Source organism: Phytophthora ramorum (genome assembly GCF_020800215.1).
Source record: "Phytophthora ramorum isolate Pr-102 chromosome Unknown Phyram_PR-102_s0008, whole genome shotgun sequence".
NCBI classification, from domain to species: domain Eukaryota; phylum Oomycota; class Peronosporomycetes; order Peronosporales; family Peronosporaceae; genus Phytophthora; species Phytophthora ramorum.
In genome coordinates, this window is record NW_027150654.1 from 893,268 (window position 1) to 920,444 (window position 27,177).

General features: G+C 57.4%; 9 protein-coding genes across 9 annotated transcripts; 3 read left to right on the plus strand and 6 right to left on the minus strand.

The window, feature by feature from the left end:
- Positions 1-76: 76 nt before the first annotated feature.
- KRP23_9313 (uncharacterized protein) lies at positions 77-3,112 on the plus strand (the record flags this gene model as incomplete). Its single annotated transcript, XM_067894854.1, has 5 exons — positions 77-133; positions 199-222; positions 278-2,440; positions 2,511-2,981; positions 3,050-3,112. The coding sequence occupies 5 exons, from the start codon at positions 77-79 to the stop codon at positions 3,110-3,112; spliced, it is 2,778 nt and encodes a 925-aa protein (XP_067742491.1).
- Positions 3,113-3,156: 44 nt separating this feature from the next.
- On the minus strand, positions 3,157-4,581 carry KRP23_9314 (Calcineurin B-like protein 10; the record flags this gene model as incomplete). Its single annotated transcript, XM_067894855.1, has 1 exon — positions 3,157-4,581. One exon carries the CDS (start codon positions 4,579-4,581, stop codon positions 3,157-3,159), a length of 1,425 nt encoding a protein of 474 aa, XP_067742492.1.
- Positions 4,582-7,628: 3,047 nt separating this feature from the next.
- On the minus strand, positions 7,629-8,972 carry KRP23_9315 (Transcription initiation factor TFIID subunit 3; the record flags this gene model as incomplete). The annotated part of the gene is made up of 5 exons (XM_067894856.1): positions 7,629-7,692; positions 7,766-7,872; positions 7,945-8,057; positions 8,122-8,544; positions 8,618-8,972. The coding sequence occupies 5 exons, from the start codon at positions 8,970-8,972 to the stop codon at positions 7,629-7,631; spliced, it is 1,062 nt and encodes a 353-aa protein (XP_067742493.1).
- Positions 8,973-9,330: 358 nt separating this feature from the next.
- Positions 9,331-11,344, minus strand: KRP23_9316 (Succinate dehydrogenase [ubiquinone] flavoprotein subunit, mitochondrial; the record flags this gene model as incomplete). The annotated part of the gene is made up of 2 exons (XM_067894857.1): positions 9,331-10,869; positions 10,943-11,344. The coding sequence occupies 2 exons, from the start codon at positions 11,342-11,344 to the stop codon at positions 9,331-9,333; spliced, it is 1,941 nt and encodes a 646-aa protein (XP_067742494.1).
- A 431-nt stretch (positions 11,345-11,775) lies between these two features.
- KRP23_9317 (Centrosomal protein of 164 kDa) lies at positions 11,776-15,558 on the minus strand (the record flags this gene model as incomplete). The annotated part of the gene is made up of 1 exon (XM_067894858.1): positions 11,776-15,558. The coding sequence occupies one exon, from the start codon at positions 15,556-15,558 to the stop codon at positions 11,776-11,778; it is 3,783 nt and encodes a 1,260-aa protein (XP_067742495.1).
- A 407-nt stretch (positions 15,559-15,965) lies between these two features.
- Positions 15,966-16,949, minus strand: KRP23_9318 (Reticulon-4-interacting protein 1-like protein, mitochondrial; the record flags this gene model as incomplete). The annotated part of the gene is made up of 1 exon (XM_067894859.1): positions 15,966-16,949. The coding sequence occupies one exon, from the start codon at positions 16,947-16,949 to the stop codon at positions 15,966-15,968; it is 984 nt and encodes a 327-aa protein (XP_067742496.1).
- Positions 16,950-17,488: 539 nt separating this feature from the next.
- On the plus strand, positions 17,489-18,472 carry KRP23_9319 (Reticulon-4-interacting protein 1-like protein, mitochondrial; the record flags this gene model as incomplete). The annotated part of the gene is made up of 1 exon (XM_067894860.1): positions 17,489-18,472. The coding sequence occupies one exon, from the start codon at positions 17,489-17,491 to the stop codon at positions 18,470-18,472; it is 984 nt and encodes a 327-aa protein (XP_067742497.1).
- A 359-nt stretch (positions 18,473-18,831) lies between these two features.
- KRP23_9320 (Reticulon-4-interacting protein 1, mitochondrial) lies at positions 18,832-19,374 on the plus strand (the record flags this gene model as incomplete). The annotated part of the gene is made up of 1 exon (XM_067894862.1): positions 18,832-19,374. The coding sequence occupies one exon, from the start codon at positions 18,832-18,834 to the stop codon at positions 19,372-19,374; it is 543 nt and encodes a 180-aa protein (XP_067742498.1).
- Positions 19,375-25,478: 6,104 nt separating this feature from the next.
- On the minus strand, positions 25,479-26,705 carry KRP23_9321 (Retrovirus-related Pol polyprotein from transposon TNT 1-94; the record flags this gene model as incomplete). Its single annotated transcript, XM_067894863.1, has 1 exon — positions 25,479-26,705. One exon carries the CDS (start codon positions 26,703-26,705, stop codon positions 25,479-25,481), a length of 1,227 nt encoding a protein of 408 aa, XP_067742499.1.
- Positions 26,706-27,177: the final 472 nt, after the last annotated feature.

Below are 27,177 nucleotides of genomic sequence, written 5' to 3' on the forward strand. Positions count from 1 at the left end.
AGCCGGACCTTGCTTGTCCAGCTATGAGGACATTTCCAAGGTATAAGGCTATTCAATAGACCACACTAAGAGAGGGATGTTTGTGTGTTTCCAGCAGTCCAAGGGCAGACGGGAGCGCAAGGGACTGGATGAGGTGCTAGGGCCAGACAGAGGCTGTGTGCATCTGAGCTCGTGCTAACACTGATGAAAGTTTTCCAGTGTGTGCTGTGTGCATCGTCACAGGTCAGTGAAGTCGAAGCGTTTCAGAGTGTTTTATTCTTTTTGTGGTGTTTGCCAGTGTCTGTTCGAGCAGAGCCAAGCAGCTCGTACGGTGCCGCCTTCCGTGAGACTTTGCGCTGAAAGCATGAGCAACGTTGTACAAGGTGACTCTGTAAGTGATGCTCAAACTGCTGCAGGCGAGAGCGGCGAAGCTACTGCTACGGACGAAGAGCGGCAGCATGAGGCCGAGGAGAAACGGTGGCGCGAGGAACTGGACAGCCATCGACTTACGATGGGTGATGCCGAGGAGTTATGCGTATTCCTCGTTGAAGATCTTCTAGCCGCAATTTTCCAGGAGATGCAAGTCCGTACTGAAAATGCTACGCTTTTTGCTACGTCGGTGCAGAAGATGTGCGCTCAAGCGTTCGAAAGTGTCGACATGAGCTCGTTCCAGCCGGTGGATTCTCTCGACCGAATACCTGGACCCGCACAGCACGAGTTACGTGGACGACAGCAAGTTCTGAAGCCGCAGAGTAAATGGGCACCGTGCTCACAGCCACAGACTCGCAATGCAGATGCTCCCGTGTTAGCATCTTCATTGGCCACCCAGCCTTCTCCACCGCTTGTGTTTCTACGACGCCTACTCAAATTCCTCGACACACACACCGAGCGCACTGAACTGGAGCTGCTGCGCTTTCCAACATCAGAGGCGACATCGTCGTTATCCGACAAACGGAAGTTCGTTGGCATTGGAACGAGCGGGGGTGGTCAGGGAGAATGGTGCATTTCAGTCGACCAAGTATCTGCGTTTCTGCACCAGCTCCTTTCAAAGGGTCTCGTGAGCGTTGTGCCAAGTACGATAGCGTTTGTGATGGCCGTTAATCGTGAATCACTGGAGAAGAGGACGCACTCACAAGGGCGTATAACACTACCGCACCTTCAGCAGTTCGTGCAGAAAGCATTGCTGACCGCGGAGGAAGAGGAGGAGGAACGTGCTGACATGCAGCGCCCACCTTCAAGTTCTCCTGCCAAGGACAAAACGGAGAGCGAATCCACACCACGGTCGCGCATCTTCCAGACAGAGGTCCCTCTAAGCAAAGTTGCGTTCCAAGACGTGTTAAAAGGTGTGAAGAAGCCTTTCGAGCAACCGGAAGTTGGGCCACAGCAAGAGCTTCTAAGCAGCTATCTGGAGGAAATGCCTCCGCGGGCAATAGAGATGGACCGCAGGGCTCCAGGTCAAGTTGGCAAGAAGGCAGCTCTGAGCGCTGCGAACCCATCCCAGCGCGCCATCTCGCGCAAAATCCTTATGCTTTTGGCTCCGACACCGCGACAGGGTAGTCGGTGGACAACGGTGCGCCACAAAGTCATCGTTCCTCCTGCAGGTGAAGCCAAGTCCGACACCGTCATGACTATCACTGCTGAAGCCGATATGGAACTCCACCTTGCCGGGGCTAGACATCAGTCGTCAACACTTGGTTCCTCAGCCGGACGAAAAGCTATAGGGCTGCGTATTCAGACACCACGAACTGGAACAATTGCAGAGAACGAAGAAATGCCTGACGCAGCGGCACTGTCCAACATATTTTCTCTTGGTACACCGCGTCAACTCTCGGCTCAAGAATTGGCTCGGCGAAACGATCTGTTGGCGCAGCTAGAGCGTGAGGCAGCACACGCGCAGCGTCGAGCTTCCACGACAATTATTGCATCGATGAGTCTTGGAGGCCCCCCTGCCCGGCGTGAAAGTGATGATGATGTGTGTCCATCGCAGGCAGATCAGCAACAGTTTCAAGCACACGTGGCAGCCAACTCGATTGTTACGACGGGAGTTGAGTCTAGTGGACGCTCGGGATCGTTGTCACCCACTCGACCCCAACGCGGCGATGAACCTGCTGCACCTCGAAGTCGAGGTCGAGTAAATGCAACACGCAGCAAGTTTGAGCTGGAACGGGATTCGCTGCCATTCTCCGTCTCTGACGGAAACGCCCATACACGGGAGGAGCAAGAACGTCTCGCGGCCGCCATGTGCTCGCCGATCAAGCGACCCAGGCCGTCAATAGCGCCGTCTCCTCCGCCAGAGACCCCAGGACGCCCTATACGAACACCATCGACACTGGCGCATTTGCCTCAGCTCGACTCGTCGCGGTTGGCAGTGGGGGTTAGTGCTGTCGTGCGGGGCGTCGAGAAGCGAGGCCCACGCAGGAATCCAAGTCGCAAGTCACGCCTCCAACTCCATAACTACAGTGTACGTGCGCTGCTTTGCACTCATTCTTGCTGGGATCGGGGGCTCACTTCTACTGTCCTGCCATTTCCAGACAGCTTTCGACGGCGTGGCTGATGGTGATGAAGCCAAGGCGAACAACGGTGGGCGAATGCCCTTCTCTCCTGTTAGAGCATCGAATGCACCCGCTTTGGCTGCGTCAGCGTCAGGGGCAGCAGGCTCGGAGGAGTCACACGACTACCGATTACCTTTAATTCCTGTGATGTCCCCTATCAAAGCGAGCCCCCACCGCAAGCACGTCGCGTTCAAGTTTCAACGTGATACCGACAAAGACCGGGTGCCAGCCTCGATCTCACCAAAGGCTCACGTGCGGCAACGACCATCACCCAAGGTGAAGCAGCCAGTGTGGGAGGCGAAGACGCGATCGCCACCGCGGGAACGCAACCACCACTTTGCAACCGGCAGGAACTTTCGCAAACTTCAGCGGTACAGTGAGGAGGAGGAGGAATCGTCCAGTGCCAGGCGCCAGAAGCAGGAAGAGCAAGCTTTCAACATGTTTCGTCAGGTAAATGGGGGGCTGTTTGTTGCGTGTGTAGATTTCCTATCGCTAACTAGCTGTCTATCATGTTACAGCCTATGGCGGCGCCCCGACGAAACGTTCTGTCCACTGCGTCGGAGCTTGGCGGTGACAGCTAACCGCAGCAACATAATTACAGGACTGTCCTGGTTAACCCGCTTTCTTACTCTTGTGTGGTGTTTTGTCCATCCTGAATCTCGTCGGTTTCCGCCCTGCTGACGGGGGTGGTCTTCATGGAAGAGCGTCTTGCTTTCGGGGTTGGAGTTGTGGGCGGAGTATTCACCATCGTACGACCCAGTAAGCTGTAGGCATCGGTGGCTGGGTGTTCGCGCAAATAGGCCATGGCGTCTTCTACGCGGATCGAGTCGTGCTGCTCTCGTCCGAGGGAGATGAAGATCTTGTCGACAACGTGACGTGCAACCTCGAGAGCTTGGGGCGTTTGGGGCACGAGCAGGCTAGCCAAGAAGAAGAACTGCACTTCGTGTCGCTGGATGAAGCCGTCTCCATTGAGGTCGTACGCGTGGAAGAGGAAGTCTATGCGGCGAGAAGCGTCCCCCTTCTCCAGCGCACTGAGTGCCGCGATAAACTCTGGCCAGTCCAGCGCCCCGGAGCTGTCCGAGTCCAGTACGTCGAAGGCACGGTCAACGAAGAACTGGTCTTCCACCGATAGCTGCGGTACGCCGTGGCGTAGTGTCTCCTTGTCGACACCATGAGGGTTCTTCGCCATGGAGCAAAGCGCTTTAAAGCGAGCCCACCGCGCGAACAACTCAGCTCGTGAATAACCCGTCGCAGTCATCAGTGCAGCTAGATCCTGTTCCTGGAGAAACCCATGCTGCTCCGCCACAGACAGCGCCGTCGAAGTTGTCTCCGTTCGTGGGCGTTGCGTTGGGCGAGATGTTGGGTTGTGCTGTTGCTGCTGATGCCGAGACCGAGGAGAGACTTTGTTTGGCGGTGGGACTGCGGTGAACGCACGCGCGACAGCACTAGGCGTCTGCCTTAAGCGGTCATCTTTGCTTCCTGGTGCGAACAAAAGCTTCCGATGGGCGTGTGCGATTCGAGAGCGAAGGCCAGCAAGTTCAGTGCCGTGTTGCTTCACAGGCAACGGTCGACGATCGGCGCTGTCCTTCGTGGCACTTTGAATGGTCTTGGACGCTCCATGCATCGCAAGTTGCTGGAGATGAAGCTGCTCGGAGTGCATATTGTAAGTGGAGCTGACGGATAACCGTGAGAGATTCCGGTCAGACTTCGGCTTTGATCGGAGCAGCGAGAACTCTCTCATACACGACAAGTCCAGCAGTGTTCGATTGCGCAGGCTGTCCAGGAAGTCTGCAGCAGACCCACCAGGTATCGCCGGCGTGAAGCCGGGGGAGCCTTCAACTGCTTCGGATGGCATTGTGAAGGCAAACGGGAGATTAGCGAGGCTGCGTCGCCGGCGCGAAGTCTTCGGCGTTGGTAGCTGAGCGCCATTCCAGTGCCGTGAGAGCGCTGGGAAGATGTCGAGCTCCGTGTACGGTGCCGCCGTTCGTGGCTGCGACTGCTGATATCCCTGCGCAAATCGTGGCGTCGGCGGGTGCGACCGCTCTTCCATTGTGCACACGACAGCGACGGTGATGGAGGATTCCACACGCGGTGCAGTGGCAGACTCGGAGCTATCTTTGCTCCTCCTATATCGAGTGTCCACGACTGGTGTCGTGTCACTTGCCAAAAGGTAACCCCACTTCAACTTCCGAGGCGGATCAGATGGCTACATGCTTTGGAAGGAGCAGGGCTGGTCCAACGACTGCGTGCATGGGTTCGGATCACTATGCTTTTTGGTGATGCCGATCGCTCTGTGTCACGACCGTGGGGCGCAAGTTCGTTTGAAACCATCGTGTCCCCCAAAGTTTAGCGGGTGTCTTCGCAAAATGCCTCTACGAGTGCAGTTGCACCTTGTTGCTACTCTGGCCCGCCAGAAACCTTTGATCCGCTTCACCTTGGTGCTGTTGTTCAAGAGCACACACAAAGCGCACCCACTCCAACGACAAGAGCATCCATCGGCTCTGCCATCCAGTGACCAGTGAACCTCGTACAGGCCAGAAGGAAAGCCGAAACCAACGTGCGACGCACCGTAACGGAAGCACAGCGTCAGCGCATGCGACCTTTTACCGTTCGCGCGCAGGTCCCGCGTGGTTCATTCTTCATCTTCCACTCAGACCCCCAAAGTCTCCGATAGTCAAACGGTCGAGCCAACCCAAAATGCACTCGGGGCTGGTGCTGGCCGCGACGTTCGCGTTCGTCGCGAGGACCGCGAGGACCGAGCGTGCGGACTCCCTCATTTCGACTCGCTCGGGGCTCAGTCCGTGGGTCGACTCGGACACTCCGGAATCCGCTTACACCATCACTTCGTCGCGCGGAGCGACGTGGGACCTCGTTATGAGCGACGAATTCAACGTCCCCGGTCGCAACTTCTCGGCCGGCCGCGACCACATGTGGACGGCGCTCGAGATGCCCGACGGGGTCAACTCTGCCCTGGAGTACTACAGCATCAACATGACTAACACCGTCACGGACTCGGACGGTCGAGGCGTCTTTCAGATCAAAATCATGGAAGAGGAGAACATCACGTACACGGTGTGGAACACGTACGCCACGCCGCCAGGGTTCGAGACACACAACATGTACTACCGGGCAGGTATGACCCAGTCCTGGAACAAGTTTTGCTTCCAGGGAGGGAGGATGGAGGCCTCAGCTAAACTACCAGCCACGACGAGCTCCAGTAACCCGGACGTGGGCAATGCCAAGGGCCGAGTGAAGACGAGTGGGTTTTACCCCACCTGGCCTGGCATTTGGCTGCTGGGGAACCTCGGTCGAGCGCTCTTCTCGCAGACGACAAGTCGCATGTGGCCGTGGAGCTACAACGAATGCAACGAAGACCTCAAAGATTTCCAGAGAATCAGTGCGTGTGACGGCAGTCCAGGACATGGCCTCAACCCCCACCAAGGAAGAGGAGCCCCCGAAATCGATCTGCTCGAAGGTGGAGGCATCGCCATTTCCTCGAGCATCCAGCTTGCGCCTGGCATGCCCGACAAATTCCGAATCATCCCGCCAACCGGAGACGACAGTCCGTACTGCGTGTACGCCGCAACCTGCACTACTATTGGTGCCAATTTCCCTGGCATCCCGGCTAAAACGTACGAAGCCAGAGGCTTTGAGAGCTGGTACCAAGGGCTTCGCTATGCCCCCAACCCGCTGTGTGCTTCAGTTGGCGACTTGATCCAAGACCCCAAGACGGTGATCGCGAATATGAAGCAAGGCATCACCAGCAACACGTGCAAGGGAGTCAACACGTGCCCAGCATCAGGGGATGGCAATCTGGATATCGACCTGATCGACGGCAACGGAACGAGGTACTGGGGGGTCAATGACGATGGCGGTTGCATGCCGATCATCAACGGATACATGGGCGCTTTCCTGTGCGACCCGGACAGCTCAAACAAAAAATGTTCGGCCCCGTTGGGCGCCGAGCAACCCAAGAAGGATCTCATGGCGCCGTTCGAGTACCAAATGGACGCTATCTCTGCTAATTGGCCCGTACAGCTTGCTGCATACACCGACTATCTGAAATACCAGGTCGAGTGGGTCATGGGCCCCGAGGGGTACATTCGCTGGATGCTCGACGACAATGTGATCTTTGAAATCCCGTCTGAGGCGGTCGAGAACGTGCCACAGGATGATGCCAAGTCCAACCCGAAGAAGATCATGCTGGAAGAGCCCATGTACATTATTTTCAATGTCGCACTCTCGACAAGCTGGGGTACCGTACCACCCAACCCGGGGTCTCCGTGCCGCGGTGATGGCACCAACACTGAGACCAACGCCATCTGCGATGGGTTCCCCATGTACATGAACATTGACTACATTCGTGTCTACCAGGATCTCTCCTCTAGCTCGACAATGGCCATCGGCTGTAATCCCTCAACGCACCCGACGAAGCAGTGGATTGAAGACCACATCGATGAGTACGAGACGGAAGAAAACAAATGGATCGAAGTCCACGGCGGTGCCAACTGCAGAGACGACAACGACTGCACAGTCGGCACTTCTCACATCACGACGGGCTCATGCAGCAAAAAGGGCCATTGCACCTGCGGGTCTTCAGGTTCCTGGGGCGGCCCTCGCTGCACCACGGCGCTGGCCGACACGGCCAATGGGGAAGGCTTCGGGCCACCCGTCGTCGTTTCGATCCTGTTTGCTGTCTTTATCATCGTTGTCTTCGCCTTCGTCATATACAAGATCATGGGCCAACGCAACAAGAAGGCGATGGTCATAGGCGCAGGTGTCACCGGCCCAGCAATCCTCTCCAAGGTCGAGCTGGATGACATCCCACGCTCGAACGGCTCGGACGACAAACTGGTATAAGGCCTGTAGCGAGGATTGGATGGCTAGTGAGACAATTGACAGCGGAGAAAGCGTGCCACAACTTCACATTAATATTGCATTCGCTACCGTGCTTCTTCAGTTGGATGTTGGCCTGTGACTCGGTCCGAAGTACTCGACAATCGGTCAATGACACGGATTGACGTGCATCAGTTAGCTGCAGTGAAATGCGAACCCTTGAAGATCGATAGCAATTGTGCTCATCAACAAGCTCTGATGTTACTCGGAGTCGCCATCGTGGAATGTACCCGACAGAATCTTTTCCTCCTTGCCTTGTTCTTGGCTGCGGTAATCGAAAGGATGTACGCAGGTAAGATATCAGCATCGACCACGATGATATAGCATAATGGACGTACTTGGACAGCTTCGGGATAGTCACATTGTTGTCCAGCTGGTTCTTCGACTGCGATTTCTCTCTATCAACAGTCGGCGCGAAGTCGCGGTCAGGTCCAGTAAAGATGCCCTGATCAACAGCAATCATACAGCACATTAGTTTCAAGCAAGATGACCTTCAAAACCTGTAAGCAGTTCGTACCTTGGCTGCTGGGCTTACTATAGGCGCCTGCACAAACGGGTTCTCCGTTGCGTTCCCCGTCGAGCCCTGGAAAGCGTTCCACGCCGGCTGATGCACGATAACTGCCGGTTTTTCTGCAAGCAATCCAACCGTCAGTACACTACACTACCACCACCAACCAAGCCAACATCCGCGTACTAGCAGCCACAGTCTGCAGACCATGCAGCGACTGCCGCACTTGAGCCTTTTCACCAAGCAGTTCCAGCCTCGAGCGTTTCGTGTCCTGCTCTCGTTCCACAACGAGACGGCTGTCCGAACTATACGTGTGACGATTAGGCAGTGGCGGCAAGAAGCTCGGCACATGAGGCGGCAGGCCCTCTCGTCGTCCGATCTTGGTCTGCTCAATAGCATTTCCCGAGATGTCTCTCTTCCTGGCCGGAAACGCAGGCACGTCTCTCGGGAACGGTCTTTTCGCCGTCTCTAGCGTCTTCACCAGGTCCTTAATCTCAACGGGCGCCGGCTCCAGATCCTGCATCGCCTGTACTACGTCCGTGGCCTTCGGTTGCGTCCGTCCTGCCAGCTCTGCAATGTCCTTCGCAGTTCCACCGATGCGCTGTATATCTATTCCACAACAAAGTACACAACGTTAGCCATTATTTGTTGTAAAGTTCACCGGATGATAATAATAAATTACATTTGGCCAGAATCTCCGTGAGCGCGTCCGCCGCCGACTTCTGCACGGCGTCGAAACCCACGCCCCTAGCGATGTGCGCCACGCTCATAACCGACAGGTTGCGCGCGAACAGGTCTCCGCTGGAGAGGCCCGCGGCGCCCCCGAGCGCATCCAAGCCGCCGTCCGCCGCCTTCTTGCTCATGCTCACGGTGGTGCCCGTGGAGGTGGCGTGCGGCGCTTTGCGTGTCTCTTTCTTTCGCGAGGACGCATGAGAGGCGCCCGCGCGGTGCGAGGAAGACGCAGACGCCGAGCTCTTGGCCTTTGCGGCCGCGGGAGCGCCGGTGGCGTCTGCAGCTGAGCTCTTGGCGACGGTCATTATTACAGAGTGCGGAGATATACATTGGATAATATAGACGCTGCTGTGATTGGTTGTAAATGGGATTTGCGTGCTTCAGTCCTAAGTTCATGTCGGTGGTAAACGAACGTACCGTTCATGGCAATTTTAGCGTTTCTTGCAAGTGTTCGTCTAATCTCCATGGTGATCCACTGAGAGCAACACATTGGTCGTGGCATGCACCATTATCCGCATCGCTACCACCATGATTGTAGTAATTGTCTGACGTTTATTTTCTTGGTTTCGTTACGAGTTCATGCAAAGCCCTTGCATGCACTTTGCGTCCGTGTGGTAAATACGTCCATCCCGTACTCCATGGAGCTGCCACGAAGACCGAGGCTTAGTAGACACGCGCGAAGGGCGGGACGTGCTTGCACTCGTTCTCGTCCAGCGTCTGGTCCTGCACCGCGCGGTAGGCGATGTGCGTCTTGCTGGTTTCCTCGTCGTGGTAGGCGACCGTGTGCTTCATCCAGTTGACGTCATCGCGCTCCGAAAAGTCCTCACGGGCGTGGGCGCCACGGGACTCCTTACGGGCCTCGGCGGCGTGCATGGTGGAAGAAGCGCAAGCCAGCAGGTTGCGCAGCTCGAGAGTCTCCGTGAGGTCCGTGTTCCAGATAAGCGAGCGGTCCGTCACCTTGATGTCCTTGAACTTGGGCACCACCTCATCGATCTTTTCCTTACCAGCCGACAGCGACTCCTGCGTGCGGTACACGGCAGCGTCCACCTGCATGGTCTTCTGCATCTCCATACGCAGCTCGGCCGTGGAGATGCTGCCGTCAGCGTAGCGGAGCTTGTCCACGTCCTCGATAGCCTTCAGGCCACCGTCCTTGGGCATGGAGCGCTTCTTCTCGCCCGGCTTGGTCAGCTCGGCAATACGCTGAGCGCAAGCACGGCCGAACACAACCAAATCCAGCAGCGAGTTGGCGCCCAGACGGTTGGCACCGTGCACCGAAGCGCAGGCAGCCTCGCCAGCAGCGAACAGTCCAGGCACAATCTTGTCCGGGTACAGCTTGCCGGGCTCCGGCAGGCCGTCAACGTCCGGCACGACCACCTCTCCCAGGTGGTTCGTGGCAATGCCACCCATGTTGTAGTGCACCGTCGGCAGCACCGGGATGGGCTCCTTGGTAACGTCCACGCCGGCGAAAATGGCAGCAGTCTCCGAGATACCGGGCAGACGCTCTTGCAGCAGCTCAGGCGGCAGGTGGTCCAGGTGCAGGAAGATGTGGTCCTTGTTCTTGCCCACACCGCGGCCCTCCCGGATCTCCATGGTCATAGCACGCGACACGACATCGCGCGAGGCCAGATCCTTGGCCGTAGGGGCGTAACGCTCCATGAAGCGTTCGCCCTCCGAGTTTCGGAGGATACCTCCCTCTCCACGCGAGCCCTCCGTGATGAGGCAGCCAGCGCCGTAGATACCCGTGGGGTGGAACTGCACGAACTCGGGGTCCTGCAGGGGGATGCCGGCACGCAGAGCCATGCCGGTACCGTCGCCCGTGCACGTGTGGGCCGACGTACACGAGAAGTAGGCGCGGCCGTAGCCGCCTGTGGCCAGCACCGTGTTGTTCGTGTGGAAGCGGTGGAACGTGCCGTCCTCCATGTTGAAGGCCATGACGCCCACACACTCACCGGCGTCGTTCATGATGAGGTCCAGGGCGAAGTACTCGATGAAGTACGACGTGTCGAAGGCTAGCGAGCGGCCGTACAGCGTGTGCAGCATGGCGTGGCCCGTGCGGTCAGCGGCGCACGCGGTACGACGCGCCTGGCCGCCCTTGCCGAACTCGAGACTCTGACCGCCGAACGGGCGCTGGTAGATCTTGCCCTCCTCCGTGCGGGAGAACGGCAGGCCGAAGTCCTCAAGCTCACGCACAGCCTCGGGCGCCTGCAACAAGACAAAAAGACATACTGCGTCAGCACATAGAAGCCTCAGAGACAGGCACAAGGGCGGACCGCACCTCTCTGCACATGTAGTGGATGGCGTCCTGGTCTCCGAGCCAGTCGCTGCCTTTGACCGTGTCGTACATGTGCCACCGCCAATCGTCCACCGACATGTTGCCCAGCGCCGCGTTGATGCCGCCCTGGGCCGCCACCGTGTGCGAGCGCGTGGGGAAGAGCTTGGAGATGCAGGCCGTCTTCAGGCCAGCCTCTGCACAGCCCATGGCGGCGCGCAGGCCGGCGCCGCCAGCACCCACCACCACGGCGTCGTACTCGTGGTCTACGATCGTGTACTTGGACGTGAGCGCCGTCGACTCAACGCCGGCCAGCGGCTGGGAGCTGCGCACGGAGAAGCCGCGCGAGGCGGCCGGGCGGGCCAGCGCCTTGGCCAGCGTCTGCTTCATCTGCGAGGGGCGCAACATGCTTCGGACCTGTAGGGAAGGACCACCGGAACCGCAGGATCGACTCCACTCGCAAAATCTGAACTGGCGGAGAGCGGCTGGCCGCAAAAAGAGAACCACTTGGCATTTGTATGCCCTCTAGTGAAACCAAGACACTTGTTTTATCCTCAGTTGCGGCATACCTCTACAATTTGATTTCAGTTGGATTATACTTTGCCGAGAGGGTATGTATTATTGTGATGTATTACAGTTGTTTTCAATATGGTGACGATCTCCGAGTGGCATTGACTTTCACGTCTGGGGTTTAGGGTTTAGACCTAAGTTCAACTTGTTAAAGTGTAAGACAAGTGCCGACATGGCCACGTCACAAGACGAAAGTTGGTGGCGCGCAATGGACCGCCAGAGCATGCATGGCGATGGCAGCACCTCGACAAGGAACGCAACGATTTATTCTATTGGTACTTTTGACGCCAGTAATCTTGCTGGTACCACAACGTGGAGCGCGGCTCAAGGTCTCCGCTATCATCTTCATGCACGGCTCTTGATCTTGGGGAGTTCACAGGCAGCCACTGCGGATTCGGCGCTTCTCCGAGCGATTCCAGCGTCGTCAGAAGCTCTTCCTGCTGCCTCTGGAGTGCGGTGGGAGTGCCGCCAGTATCGACGCTGCCAGTCGCCAACTTCTGGTCCATCAGCGCATCCATCGCTAGTCGCTGAATCTCCGCGTCTTCGTCTTCTCCTCGTTGTTTCCGGGAAGACCGACTGGGAGTACCTGGCGCTCTTGAAGCGGAGGCTGTGGGGGAGCTCGGGATCTCAAAGCGGTCGCTGGGTGAGAACGAGGCCGTGGACGGCCGCCGTCGCTCGTTCGAGTCGAAGAGCTGCTGGAACTGCGCGTGCAAGATGCCGAGCTGTGTGTTTAGCTGGTTGACGGTGGAGAAGTCGCTAAAGTTTAGCGGGGTTGGGGCGCCTCCGACACCTGACGGAGCAGTGGTGTGCACTGGGGCAGGAGCAGGCTGGGAACTGCCTCCAGGCCAAGCCCATGGCGGTGACCCCACACCAGAAACTTGGCTGGGCATTTGCCGCTGTGTCAAGTAGACGCGGATGGTGTGGAGCTGCTCGAGCAGCACCTTGTTGTTGTCCTCGAGACGACTAACCTCGCGTCTCAAGAACTCGCTCTCGGCTACCGCAGTTTTCAGCTTCTGCTCCGCGCGCTCGCAGGCCTCGTGCGCCTGGTGCTCTCGTGCTACAAGCGCGTTTCGCTCTTGCAAGGCATGCATGCTGAGCTCGTCTCGCAGCTTCTTGGCCACGGCCCGGCATTTCCGTGCCCATTCATCGCTGGATCTCGTGACGCAAGCTTGCGCTAACTGCGGCAGCTGCCACTCCACTGCTTGCTGCATCCGCTGCAACTCCTCTGTTCGCCGAATCTCGTCGCGTTTACGAGCGTCGCGTTCATCGCTGAGCTCGCGCTCGAGCTTTTGGGCGTTCAACTCCGTCTTTTGCTTGGACGCACGCAGCTCCTGGATCTCGGCGCTGGTTTCAACCTCGACGTGGCGTGCCTGCAGCGCGGTGAGCTGCTCTCGTAACTCCATCAGCTGGGCATCTCGCTTTTCCACTCGAGCAGCTTCCTTGGCGCGCCAGGTCTCAGCTTTGGCGAATCGCTCTTCCAGGCGAGCGGCTTCGTATTCCTTTTGCGTCACCTGGCCTTCCAACTCGCGCACCCGGAAGTTCAGCTTGTCGGTGTCCACTCGCTTGTCGTGCTGGGCAGTCAGGAGCTCGTCTTGCACGGTCGCGAGCTGCTTCTCTGCTGTGCTTTTGGCAGTGCTCAACACGTCGCTTTGGGCCTTCCGCTGCTGCTCGCGGCGTACAAGCACGTCGACTTCGATCTCCAGCTGATTCGCGCGGTCCGTCTGCCCCGACAGCTCTTGCTTGGCTGCGCGCAGCTCCTTCTCGAGTCCCGTTATGCGCTCAGTGAGGCGGTCGACTTCACGTTGGAGCTGGTCGCGCAACTTCTCCAGTGGCTTAACTTGTTGTGCCTGGACACTCGCCAGCTCTCCGCGAAGCTCAAGAACCTCCGACTGGAGTTTGGCCTTTGCTGCAGCCTGCTCGTCTAATTGAGCGTTGAGCTGCGTTTGGAGTCTCTGGATGCGCGTTTGTGCCTGTGTCTCCGCGTCCGCTGTAATGCGCTCTCGCTCCAGCACGAGTTGCTGCTGATGTCGCTGCTGCTCGAAGCTGCTATTCATTGTTCGAAGCTCGTCTTGAGCTTTGCGATGTTCTTCTTGGATTTTGCGGAGTTCTTCTTGAGTTCTATGCAGCGATGCTTGCAGCGAGGAATTGTCCGCTTTCGTGGCTTCAAGATCTCGTCCCAGTGCGCTGTGCTTCCTTGTCATTTCTGCGCTGTCAAGCTCTGCGCTATCGATCTTAGCTTGCAGGCTCCGAGTTTTCTCTTCCGCCTCCCGATTCAGCTTTTCCTGCTTGGTGAGAGCCTCCTGGACAATTCCAAGCTGCTCGCACTTCGCTGCTTGTTTATCCGCTGAGCTTTTCAGTGTGCGAATCTCTTGCTGAAGCTTCTCCAGTTGCTCAATCTTACTGACTTGCTCGCCCGCCGAGCCTTTGAGAGCGCGCAGTTCGTGCTGTACTTTATCGAGCTGCTCGCATTTGGAGGCCTGCTCGTCGGCGGTACTTTTCAGTGAACGATGCTGCTGCTCAAGCTTTTCAAGTTGATCACGCAGAACTGCAACCTCGGTGGTGTGCTGGCGGCGCTCAGCTTCAGCCGCTGCCTCTTGTTGAGCAAGCTGCTGCCTCAGCTCCGATTGGGCTTTCTCGTTGGCGTCTGAGGCTTTTTTCGCTTGCTGTTCTTGCTCCGTAAGCTGCTTTTGAAGACGCTCAAGCTCTACCTGCTTACTCTCGAGTGCTTCTCGGTTTTGCTGGGCTTCCTTCTGTTGGGCGTCCATCTGTTGGCTTTGTGTTTGGCCTTGCTGCTTGATGAGACGTGCGTTGTCGGCTTCCAGTTTGGAAAGCGAGTCAGCCTGTTGCTTCTCGCGCGCCGATGCAGCACTTTCCTGCTCTGCAAGTTTATCAAGCTGTTGCTTTTCGCGCGTGGAGGCAGCACTCTCTTGTTCCGTCAGCTTGGCCTTGAGCTCGCTGACTTTCATCTTGAGGTAGTTGCTTTCTTTCGCTTCCTGCTGAGCCGTCTGCAGCTGTCGTGTGGTCTCTGAATGGGCAGTTCGCTCACGCTCGAGCTCGCCGTTTGCATCGGCAAACTTCTTTTCTAGCTGCTGCATCTTTGCTGTTGTTGTAGGCGACGGTACCGATGGTGTGGAAATGGTAGATTGCGTTGGCGTGTCTTGCAAGAACGGGCTTTTCGTGGCTGAGGCTGTGCTGGTGGGCCGTCTAGAACCTACCTCGGCATTTTGTGCTGCAGACAGCGGGCTTAGTGGAGTCACTACATCTGTAGCGACAGTGGACGCAATTGTGGATTGTGTGCTTGGTGTTGATCGTCGAGAGCTAACCGATCCCAGGCGTGTTGCCGTATAGCCTGCCTCTGGATTGGACGCTGCCACATCTTGCTTTTGCAACGGGGTTTGCGTCGATAGCAGCGTGGGCTTTGGCGCGATGGGAGACACGTCGTCGTCATTATCAAGAAGCCAGGATCGATCGCGACCAAAACCAAAGCCTGTGGATGCTGTCGGAGTTGCTTGTGGCCGCCCTGCCACTGCAGAAGTAGCGTCGAGGGATGCGCTAGCTGCAGTGCCTGCTTTCCTTGCAGGCATCGATGAGGTTGGCGTGGCAAAGAGGTCACTTATCCTGGATTTGTTTGGCGCAGCGACTGGCGCTGGAGAGGCAACCGATGTTGACGTTTCTTCGTCACTGATGTCATCAAAGCTGTACACGTCGACGTTGTTGTTTGTTGGCGCAGTGGTCTTGGTGTCGCTTTCCGTTGGTGACATCGCGGCTGGGGCCGTCTCGTGTTGCTGTGCGTCATGCTCCTCCTTTTTCGCCTGAATGAGTTCTCGATAGTGTGCGTCCAGGGGATGTTCCCAAATGCTCTCCTCGGTGCTCGAGTTGAAGTAGTAGAGCGTGCCGTCTTCGGTCTCCCCCTGCTCCCAATCAGGAGGCAGCTCAGCTAGCAATGCCTCCTGCACCAGTGATAGCAGGTAGCTTTCTGCATCTGGGTCAACACAAAGACTTTTGGCATGGTCTCGCAGCGCCTCCTGGAACTCAGGACTGCTGGTGTCCATGACCAAAAGTCAAAACAAACAATTCCCAGCAGCAGCAAGAGCAACGGCAGACAAGGAATCAGCACGTTGTTTCGAGCACCTGCTTGAAAATGTCCTGGACATGGGACGGACATCAGCTGGAGCTAAAATTGGCGGTTGTTGAAACCTCGCACTTCTGTTCTTGAACATAAGCTTAGCGATAGGAAGTCGACGGTACACTACACACAACATGGTTCGATGGGTCCATAATACTACAAGTGACTCATCACTTCAATGGCAGCACCCAAGAGAGCTCCGAAGCGAACAACAATGGCTAGACCGAACAGTGCTTATATTATAGATTTCTCACTGCGCTCATTCGTGTTTGGCGTGAGCGCTTCGCGCACCAGCACACCTCACTTCTGCCTGTTGGGCTCGCCCTGCACAGCTTACTCCTTCGCCACCTCGATGATGATCTTGCCCTTCGCGCGGTGCGACATACAGATCTTCATGGCCTCCACCAGGTTCTCCAGCGGGTGCACCGAGTCGACCACCGTCTTCACCTGTCCGGCCTCGATCAGCTTCTTGAGCTCCAGCAGGTACTCGGTGCACGGCGCGTTGAAGATCTGGTTCTGCGTCGCGCCGATGGGCGACTCGACAGGCTTGTCGATCATGCCGATGGTCACGAAGATGCCGGTCTGCTCCTTCAGCACCTTCTGCGCCGCGTCATTCCACGACTGGGACTCGACGCCGCAGTCGTAGATGAGGTCCACCGAGTGCGCGGCCAGCACGTCGCTCCACTTATCCGTGGTGTAGTCCACGATTTGATCGGCACCCAGCGACTTGACCAGCTCCACGTTGCGGTGGCTGCACGTGGCGACAACTTCGGCGCCCAGCGCCTTGGCGATCTGGATGGCGAAGAGACCCGTGCCGCTGCTGCCGCCCAGAATGAGCACGCGCTGACCCTTCTGCAGCTTGCCGTACGTCACGAGCGCCTGCCAGCTCGTCTGGCCCGCCAGCGGCACGCCCGCCGCCTCGTTGAACGTCATGTTGCTGGGCTTGTGCGCCACGCGCTTCGTGTCCACGTTGATGTACTCGGCGAACGTTCCCGTGGCGTCGAACCACGGCATGGCGAAGACCTCGTCGCCCTCCTTGTAGTCCTTGACGTCGCTGCCGACCTCCACCACCTTGCCCGACAGGTCGTGGCCCACGCGGTACGGGTGCTCAGGAGACGCCATGGTGGGCAGAATCATGGACGCATAGAGCCCGATCTTGTAGTCGATGGGGTTGAGCGACGCGCTGAAGACCTTGATCTTGACCTCGGTGGGCTGCACGGGCTTCTGCTCGGCGCTCGGGTTGAACTTGATCTGCTCGAGGAAGTCGCCGAAGTGCTGGTACTCGTAGGCCTTGAAGGTGGTGGGGACGGCGGCCATGGTTGATGGTTGGCTGGCTGGGGGTGGGTGGGTGGTAGTTGCTGGAGACTTGTCGTCGAGCTCGCTTTTTGAAGAATGAGCTTTGGGTGCTTGGTGGCGGAACGGATCGGCTGACGTACGTCACCGAAGCATGCTAATCATTTACTCTTTGTAAACGGGCGTGAGGTTAGCGCGGGATTGCGCGCTTCAGCATTTCGCAGATTTGTGGACTGAGAGGTAATGATGCAGACGGGTGTGTTTTCATAATCTGCTGAGCGAGGTACCGCCGTCGACAAATCATCGGCGTGCAGCGCGCTTACAGTTAAAGCACCAGAAGCGCTCCTTCTGGACGTAAGTATGGTGGAGCTGTAACAGCAATGCGTCTCCACTGTTTTTTAGCTTTACCTCTTTGGCCTAAATCTGTCAAAGCTCACATCGAAAGTCTTTGAAGTGGCACACTGTACCGATAGCCTGTGAGCGTCAGTCGAACGTATCTTCCTCATTCCTCAAAAAGAGCCCAAGCCCACAAGTGCCTCCTCAGCCTCAATCTCCCAGTCACCATGGTCGCCGTCCCCGCCACGTTCAAAGCCTACGAGTACTACAAGTACGGTGAAGCCCTGGAGGAGATCAAGTTCAACGCGAGCGCAGTCCAGAAGCCGCTGCAGCCCAACGAGCTGCGCGTCAAAATCTTCAGTGCCGCCGTGAACCCCGTGGACTACAAATTGGTCAAGTACGGCCCGCACATACTGCCGCACGCCCCCACGGCCGAGAACCCCTTCCGCGTGGGTTTCGACATGGCCGGCAAAGTGGTGGAGGTCGGCAGCGACGTCACGGAGTACAAGGAGGGCGACGAGATCTTCGCCATGCCGGGCTTCGTCAACTTCGGCACGTTTGCGGAGTACATCAACATCGAGACCAAGTTCGTGGCCCCCAAGCCCAGCAACTTGTCGTGGAACGAGGCGGCGGGCGTGCCGCTGGCGGGCCAGACGAGCTGGCAGGCGCTCGTGACGTACGGCAAGCTGCAGAAGGGTCAGCGCGTGCTCATTCTGGGCGGCAGCAGCGGCACGGGTCTCTTCGCCATCCAGATCGCCAAGGCGCTGGGCGCCGAAGTCATCACGACGTGCAGCCACCGCAACGTGGAGCTGGTCAAGTCGCTGGGTGCCGATCAAATCGTGGACTACACCACGGATAAGTGGAGCGACGTGCTGGCCGCGCACTCGGTGGACCTCATCTACGACTGCGGCATGGAGCCTGCCTCGTGGAATGACGCGGCGCAGAAGGTGCTGAAGGAGAAGACGGGCATCTTCGTGACGATTCTGACGGTTGACAAGCCGATCGAGTCACCTATTGGCGCTACGCTGCACCAGATCTTCAACGCGCCGTGTACCGAGTACCTGCTGGAGCTCAAGAAGCTGATCGAGGCCGGACAGGTGAAGACGGTGATCGATTCGGTGCACCCGCTGGAGAACGTGATGGAGGCGTTCAAGGTTCAGATGTCGAGTCGCGCCCGAGGCAAGATCGTCATCGAGATCGCCAAGGAGTAAGCGACGGATACCGACTGTGCAGCGTGCGTAGTTGCACTGTAGTTGTGTAAGAAAAGTAAAACCACATTGACATCAACACCAATCCTCACTTCGACAATAAATTGCTTCGTTGCTGGATTTCCAACTTGTTGTGGCTCGTGCGGACGCTGTCTGCTCAGCTGCTGGCCCTCTTGGACCCCAGCCCAATTGATCGACTTTCCAGCGAGATGGCTTGCCGAGTGCGGGATGGTTTCCGTTTGCATGGGTGCGCAGGTCATTGGCCCTGGAGAATCGGACTTCATTTCCGAAGTCGCCGACATTGACAACACGGCAAGTACATTAACGTGGACACCAAATTCCTGGCCCACACGCCGGCCAACATGTCATGGAACGAAGCTGCTGGTGCACCCCTTGCTGGCCAAACGAGCTGGCAGGCGATCCACACTCATGACAAACTGCAGGAGGGCCAGCGTGTACTTATCCTCGGAGGAAGCAGCGACACGGGAGCGCTCGCCATCCAGATTGCGAGGGCTGCCGGCGCCGAAGTGATCGCCACTTGCAGTAGTCGGAACACGGAGTTGGTCAAGTCTCTTGGCGCGGACCGAGTCATTGACTACACGGAGGACAAGTGGAGCGACGTGCTCGCTGAACACTCCATTGACCTCATCTACGACTGTGGTTATGATGCTGCTTCGTGGAATGATGTTGCGCAGAATGTTTTGAAGGAGAAGACGGGCATCTTCGTGACGATCCTGACGGTTGACAAGCTGATCGAGTCACCTCAATATCTTGCTGAACATCCTGCCGATTTTTGTGGTCTCGATGGAGACTCGAAGCCGGTCGATTTGAATTCGACCGTGTTGGGTATCATTGTCGGCATTGGTTTCCTTCGGCGTCGTTGCTGTGCGGACCATTGTGTGTAGGATAGAATCTCACTAACAACCGTTAACGTCCCGTGCCAGTCGAGATATATCAATCGTGCAGAACAAACAGTACTGTGATGTGTTCCGCTGGAACCTCTTTACTGCGTTCAACTGGACGATATTCTTCGTTTTGTTCTTTGTTCAGAGCAGGGATATTTTGTTTGCCGATGACGCAAGTTGGTTAGTAAATGGTGCCATCATCATAACGATACAACACGAGTGACCAGTAGACGGACTTGCTGGGGCTTGTTCACAGTGAGACCCCTTGACTTCCAACCTACGACAACCACTGGTCTTGTACTTTGTAGATTGTGGAGCCAACAAAACACAATTGGCGGATTCTCGTGTTCACAGGTGTGGGCTGGCCATTTGGCAGTGACATCGTTTTCTTTTTTTTCACGAGTTTGAGAAAAAATTCCGGCTTGGAAATGCAGTATATCTCCTGTTTGACACCTGACATTCACATTGTGTAATGAGAATCAAGCGGACCAAAAGTCCGCGAACCAATTTGGTATCGGATCTTTCATCGGGTGAAAAGCGGATTGACTTGGTGGCGGATACCGTTGATGCTCGACTCGAGTCGCAGTGTAACCTGCTCATGAGTTTATGTGCCAAGCTAGCTTTTTCTCTGATGGAGCGATTATGCAGACTGGAGTGTTTTCATAATCGACGCACAAGCGGGATACATCTGTAATAGACTTCAAGTGGCTGCGGTGTCGCTCGGGTGGCTTCCCGGTGAATACAGCGGTCGACTTGGACCACCTTTTGGCGGTGCCAGGAAGTTGGTTATGAACTGAGTGTACATCGAGCATTGCGTTGTAGAGAACGATATACTCTGAAGTTACGCTAAGCTCCTCGAAGTCAGTCCAGGCTAGGGCGATGCCGTCTCGAACTATGCTGGGGGATCGTCGAACAGGTGTAACGTGTCTTGCCGTAACCCTGCACGCCGGGCTGGTCGCGTACTCAGTTTGCCGTCCTTAGTGACTCGTACTCCGTGTGCTGGCTGTCAGGGGACCAACTGTGGACCCCTGCGCCGGCACTCGTCCTGCTGGACAAGCACCTACTTTATTATACCGTCAACTACTCTGCGTCCTTCGCCTACTCCGTCCGTTGCTAGCTACCACTGACACCTTCGGCGGCTTTCCACCTGGCGCCAGTCGCCGCGCTCGTCTAGCCACTCGGGCGTACACCCAGTGGTGCCTGCCCTACGTGCAGCCGTCGACCAACTCGGGGCACCTCGCACCCCTTGCTCGCTCCGTTCGTCGCTGGACTGAAGTCCGCCGTCCTTTGCTCCCACTTCACCGTCGTTGGCAGGAAGTCCGCCGTCCTTTGCTTCCACTTCACCGTCGTTGGCAGGAAGTCCGCCGTCTGCTGCTTGTCCCCGCTTGCGCTCCAGGCTGCAAGTTCGAGACTGAGCCCTTTGCCTCGGCTGCGATTCGCCAACTGCGCTCTAGTCCAGGTTCTTCACCCGCACGCACGCCATATCCACTGCGCCTGACCTTCCTGGACCTTCGGTACTTCTGTCTCGTCCGCCGCCGTCTCACACAAATACCTCCCCTCCGTCCGCCTCTTCGCTCACTTCGCCGGCTTCAGCGCCGCACTCATCTCCGTCAGCTGCGTCTACTCTGCCGCACCGCATCTCCTCGCCAGCCACCGTCGCGCCGTCGCTGTGCCGTCCATCTTGCCCGAGGGCCGCTGTCGCCATCGACCCGTTACACGCCTTCCTCACGTCGAGGATCTTCCACGATTCTCCCCGACACGTAGAGCTCCTCGTACTCACTGACGGACACCCAACGCTTATCCGCGGACTTGTCGCTGTTAGGTAGCTCGGGGAAGCGCCATACCTCGTACTCAAGGATGTACTGGCCAGCTCGATTCCTCCTCCTCCGTCGTCGTCCTTCCACCACGCGAGTGTCGGAGCTATTGAGCCAGCTCGCCGGCTCCACTGTTTTTCGACCTCTCTTTGTAGATTGGCGTGCCGCTGCCGTATTGACGGGCGCCGCCTCTGCTCGTATAGACGCTCGTCCCGCCTCGCCATCGTTCCCTTCCGCCGCCAAACTCTCGTCATCGAGTTGCGCCACGAGGTCTCGCGCTGCCTGCACCAGCCACTCAGCGGACTGGTGGTAGGTCGTGAGGAAGGAAGAATGAGCTATAAACTCCTCCTGATCTCCCGTCTTATCCTCACGCCGGACCACGAAATTGTCGTAGCCTGCTGGCTCTATGATTCGCAACGGACCCATCCATGGGTGCACGAACTTTGTCGCCTTCGGCCCCCGTGGAGGTCTGAACAGCCAGACTCGGTCGCCAACGTGAAACTCGCGCCCCCGTTTCGCCTTCCGGTTGTAGTATTTCGCTTGTCGGGCTTGCTCTTTGACGCGCGCGCGCTCCGCCCATTCCCGATTCCGCTCCATCGACCTCAGCAACTCCCGGTGATAGTTTAGCAGTTCTCCAGCTTCGCTGACCTCTGTTTGCCGCATCAGCACACCTGGGGCACGCAGCTTCCGGCCCATCAACTCGTTGGGCGTTAAGGCCACCGTAGAGTGACGTGCGGAGTTATATGCGTACACCGCGAACCTCACCCACATCTCCCAGTCGTTCTGCCTCTCGTCCGCCATGTACATCGCGACACAATCCTTCCACGTCCGGTGGAATCTTTCCACCAACCCGATCATCTGGGGCCTATACGGCACCGGGTTGATCTGGTTCGCTTGCAACAACACGATCAACTGTTCTATGGCCTTGCCTGTGAGTTCTGGGGCTCCGTCCGTTAGCAGCTCTCGGAATGGCCCAAACCTCAGCACCACCTCCTTCATCAGGAACGCTGCCACGTTTTCCGCCGTGTGTTGCGTCACTGACGTAGCGACGGCGTACCTCGTCACATACTCCACCGCCGCGATGACATAGCGTTCGCCACCTGCCGCAACTGGGAACGGTCCTGCCACGTCCAGTGCCCATCGGTCCCCAACATCACCGCCGCGTAGACTGCGCAGCGTAGGGATCACTTCGCGGGGGCGGGCCTTGCGACTGCTGCATTCTTGGCACCCGCGCACCCACCTTCGCACCTCCTTCTGCATCCCCGGCCACCAATACAACCTTGCGATCCTCGCGTACGTGTGCGGTCCTCTCAAGTGTCCTGCCCAGACTGAGTCGTGGCACTCCTTGAACACGACCGGCCATAAGGCTGGTGGCAGAACGACTCGCCGCCCCGCTTCCGTATGAATTATCACCAGCCCGTAGGACGTTTCGACCTTCTGCCCGCGGAACTGGCCTTCTCCGCATAACCTCTGCACCATCTTACTGTTGTGCTGCGCCGTCATGATCTCGTTGTCGGTGAGCTGTAGAGTCAACTCCACTCCGTCGTTGGAGTCGCCGCTCGCCCCACCACCGTCTGTTCCTTGTTGGTTCGTTGGCTCTTCGGCAGTCTGTTCTCGTGGCGGTACCTCAATCCCGGGACGCTCTAGGGTCACGGCGTCTTTCCGCACTGGGCTTCGTCTCTCTGCCGGCTTCCGTGTCGTCCTGCTGATTACACGTCCATTACCACACGGCTTGGGTCGCCCTGCCGGCTCGACAGGCGTCTGTCTTGTGTCCCCACTCTCACCGGACACCATTGCTGGTTCCGTCGCCTGCTCCACCACGGCTTGCCGGGCTTCTTCCTCCGCGCGTCGTTTCGCCGCTCGCGTCACGGGCCGCGTCGTGTCCGGTCCGGTTGCGGGTACTGCACCCTTCGTCGCGCCGCTTCCGCCATCCTTCTCCGCGTTGTTCGTGCTGGATTGGGCTGAGTCGTCTCTCAGGGCAGCGAGGGCAGCCTCAACAGCTTGGTCGACGTTCCTGTTCACCAACTCCTCTTGCACTCCGGGACTGGGTCGTCCGCCAACTGCGGCCTTAACGGCCGCCGGTGCGCGAGACAGCGCGTCTGCCACCACGTTCGTGCTCCCCGGGCGGTACTCGATCTCGAAGTCGTACTCATGTAGGGTGAGGGACCACCGATGTAGCCGTCCCGCCGGATTCTGCCGGGTCATCAGCCACTTCAGTGCAGAGTGGTCGGTCACGATGGCAAAGGGGCGGCCATACAAGTACGGCCGGAACAGCTTAATCGACCACACCACCGCCAGGCACTCCAACTCGGTGATAGAGTAGTTGGCCTCTGCACTACTATTGACCTTGCTTGCGTAGGCCACCGGTTGCCAGCCGCTTCCCGCGTCTTGCATCAGACATGCCCCGAGGCCGACCTTGCTCGCGTCTGTCACCAACCGAAACGGCGACTGGAAGTTCGGGTAGATCAACAGCGGCTTCTCTGTCAGAATGAACTTCATGCGCTCGTACGCAAACTCTTGTGCTTCCGTCCACCGCCACTCGATCGTCTTCCTCAACAAGCTCGTCAATGGCGCCATAATAGAGCCAAATCCTTCGATAAACTTGCGATAATACCCAGCCAGATGCACGAACCGCTTGACCTCGACGGGGTCTCTTGGCCTGGGGAACTCTCTCACGGCTGTAATCAACCGTTCTACCGGGCGCACTCCGTCACAGTTAAGCTCATGGCCCAGATATTCCATCGTCTGGGCCGCAAACACACACTTCTTCAGCTTGAGCGTTAGGTCCGCCACCGATAATCGCTCCAGCACGCTTGCCAACTCCACGATATGCCGCTCGATCCCGCCGCGTGTGAACACCACAATATCATCGAGGTAAACTAGGCACGTAGCCCAGGTCAGTCCTCGCAACACCCCATTCATCATACGCTGGAATGTGGATGGAGCGTTCATGAGGCCAAATGGCATCCTCACGAAGCGGTACAAGCCCTTTTTCGTCGTGAACGCCGTCTTGTCCTTGTCTCGGTCCGCCACGCGTATTTGCCAGTATCCCGCTCGCAGGTCCAACGTCGTGAACTACACTGCTCCACCGAGAGCTTCCAGCGTCTCGTCGATACGAGGTAGTGGATACACGTCTTTCTTGGTAATCTTGTTCAGCGCCCTGTAGTCGACGCAGAACCTCACTTCACCGTCTTTCTTTCGCACTAACACTACAGGAAACCCCCACGCGCCATTGCCCTCCTCGATGACTCCGGCTTGCAGCATGGTCTTCACGTTGTCGTCGATCACTGTGTCCTCCATCTGGGCATGCCTTCGCCTCTTCAGCATGACGGGTGCCTCGATCCCCGTGTCGATGTGGTGTTCCACGTCGAGTGTTGTCGCTGGTGGGCAGTCACCCTGGTTGTTAGACACCTGGCGGTAGGCCCTCAACAACTTCCGTATCAGGGAGCGGGCGCCTTCGCATTTGGTGCCGAAGTTTATCTCCTCCTCGTTAACCAAGGGCTCTTCGTCGCCGCCCAACTCTGCTAGCCACTGCCTGAGTCGCTCACGCGACAGCTCTCCGTTCACTGCAAGCACCTGCATATCTGCGTCCAAGGGAACCCATGTGCCTAACTCGCTCCTGGGCGGCAACTTGGTCCTGGATCTGGTCACGTTGATTACTGGGACCCACGCTTTGCCGTCCTTGGCCTCCGTGACCGTCGTTGCGAGCATGACGTGCCCGTGTGTCGCTGTGGGCACGAATATGCCCTTCTCTCCGTCGGCGGCAGCCACCGATACTTGTACTGTCAAAAGGAAGTTGGGCTACGAGCTGCGGAGAGTTGAAAGCTTAGAAGACGGCTTCGGGCCGAGATTGCAAAACCAAAAGTGAGATTGATTGAGTGAGTTTTAGCTGCTAGCCTGCCTCCTACGCTCTCTTGTCGGCAAAAAGAAAAACGTCCATGTGGGGACTCGAACCCACACCCTTCGGATCAAAGACCCGGCACTTAACCCACTACACCATACTGCATGACCAAAGTCACGCACACCCTACTCCTACATATGTAACTCCTACTATGCACCCACACGCATGTCCACGCCGCTTGAGCACTTGGACACGCTCCCACACGCTTGTTCTCACGCGCACGCAACCTGCGCGTCTCATCATGAGCACTTGACGCCGCCACAAATCCCCCCGCACACGCGTAGAGGCACGCGCACGCACACACGCCTTGCACCCACACCTGGTGCACACACGCACATGCACACGCAGCACCCTCTAACACTCTCCCTTGATGCGCTGTGCTTGCCGTCTTAGGCGTCCATGCCGAGTCCGACGAGAAACTGGCGGTGCTTGGGTCGTGCCAGTGCCTTGGTAAACCCGTCTGCGATCATCTCGTCTGTCGGCTTGTACTCGAGCACGATGACCTTGTCTTCCACCTTCTCGCGCAAGAAGTGATACTTCAAGTCGATGTGCTTGGTGCGTGAGTGGTACGCTGGGTTCTTGGCCAGCGCAATGCAACCTTGGTTGTCCTGAAAAATGGTAGTCGCACCCACACACTCACACCCCACGTCCAGTAGTAGCTGACGCAGCCACACTGCCTCTTGAGTGGCGTTGTACAGTGCCATGTACTCTGCCTCCGTGCTCGAGGTTGCCACTGTCGGTTGCCGCTTCGACTTCCACGAAATTGCACTCCCGTTCAGGAAGAACACGTAGCCAGTAGTCGAGCGCCGGGTGTCCAAATCACCTGCCCAGTTCGCATCCGCGTAGCCGATCAGCTCTCCCTTAGTCCCGCCGTTGAACACGAGTCCCAGGTCCTGAGTGGTCTTCAAGTACTTCAAAATCCGCTTCGCAGCCACCCAGTGAGACTTGTTGTACCGCTCGCAAAACTTGGCCACTTCACCCACAGCTTGAGCAATGTCCGGGCGCGTACAAGTTGCGAGGTACATCAAAGCCCCCACCAACTCGCGATACGGGTACCTGGGCACGAAATCTTCGTCTTCTGACGGCTTCACCAGCTTCGAGTTGCTGTCCGCTGGTGTGTGCACTGCCTTGCACTTTTCCACGCCGAACTTCTCCGCGAGTCGTTGAATATACGCTCGCTGATTCATGACGATGGTCTTGTCGTCGCGGTTGCGGTGGATCTCGATGCCGAGACAGTACTTCAGCTCACCGAGCTCCTTGATGCTGAACTCGCGCTTCAGCGCCTTCTTGATCTCACCGATCTCCGCTTTCGTCCTGCTGAAGATCATGAGGTCGTCCACGTAGACGATAATGATGCTGAACTTCGAGTCCGAACGCCGAACATACACACACGGATCCGCCGCTGACCGATGGAAACCTTGGCCCTCCAGGTGCTTGTTCAGCTTGCTGTTCCATTGGCGTGCCGCTTGCTTCGTGCCGTAAAGCGCTTGCATCAACAGGCACTTCTTGGTTGGGTTGACTTGGTCTTCAAATCCGTCCGGCTGGTCCATATAGAGCTCCTCTTCAACGTCGCCGTAGAGAAACGCGGTGTCCACATCCACATTTTCAGCCTCCATGTCTTCCTCTGCTGCAATCGCCACCGCCGTGTTGATGGACTCCTTGCGTGCTACAGGAGCGAAAGTCTCCGTGTAGTCGACCCCTGGACGTTGCGTGAAGCCCTTCGCCACGAGACGAGCCTTGAACTTGATGATCTTCCCGCTCGGGTCACGCTTGATACGGAACACCCACTTGCACCCAATCGCCTTCTTGTCTGACGGTATGTCCACCAACTTCCAGGTGCGGTGATCCTCAAGCGACTTCATTTCGCTTTCCATGGCGCGCAGCCATTCGTCCTTGTACTTGCTCCGCATGACTTCATCGTACGACACCGCGCGCTCACCGTCGTCGTCTTCGGTGAGGAAGCAGTAGAGGGAATCGAACTCAGCCTCGTAGTCGTCCAGGTTGAACTCACCCCTTCGAGTCCCGGGAAATTCGTCTTGGTAGCGCACGACTCCACGCCTTTTGCGTGCCGGACGCACCATCCACTCC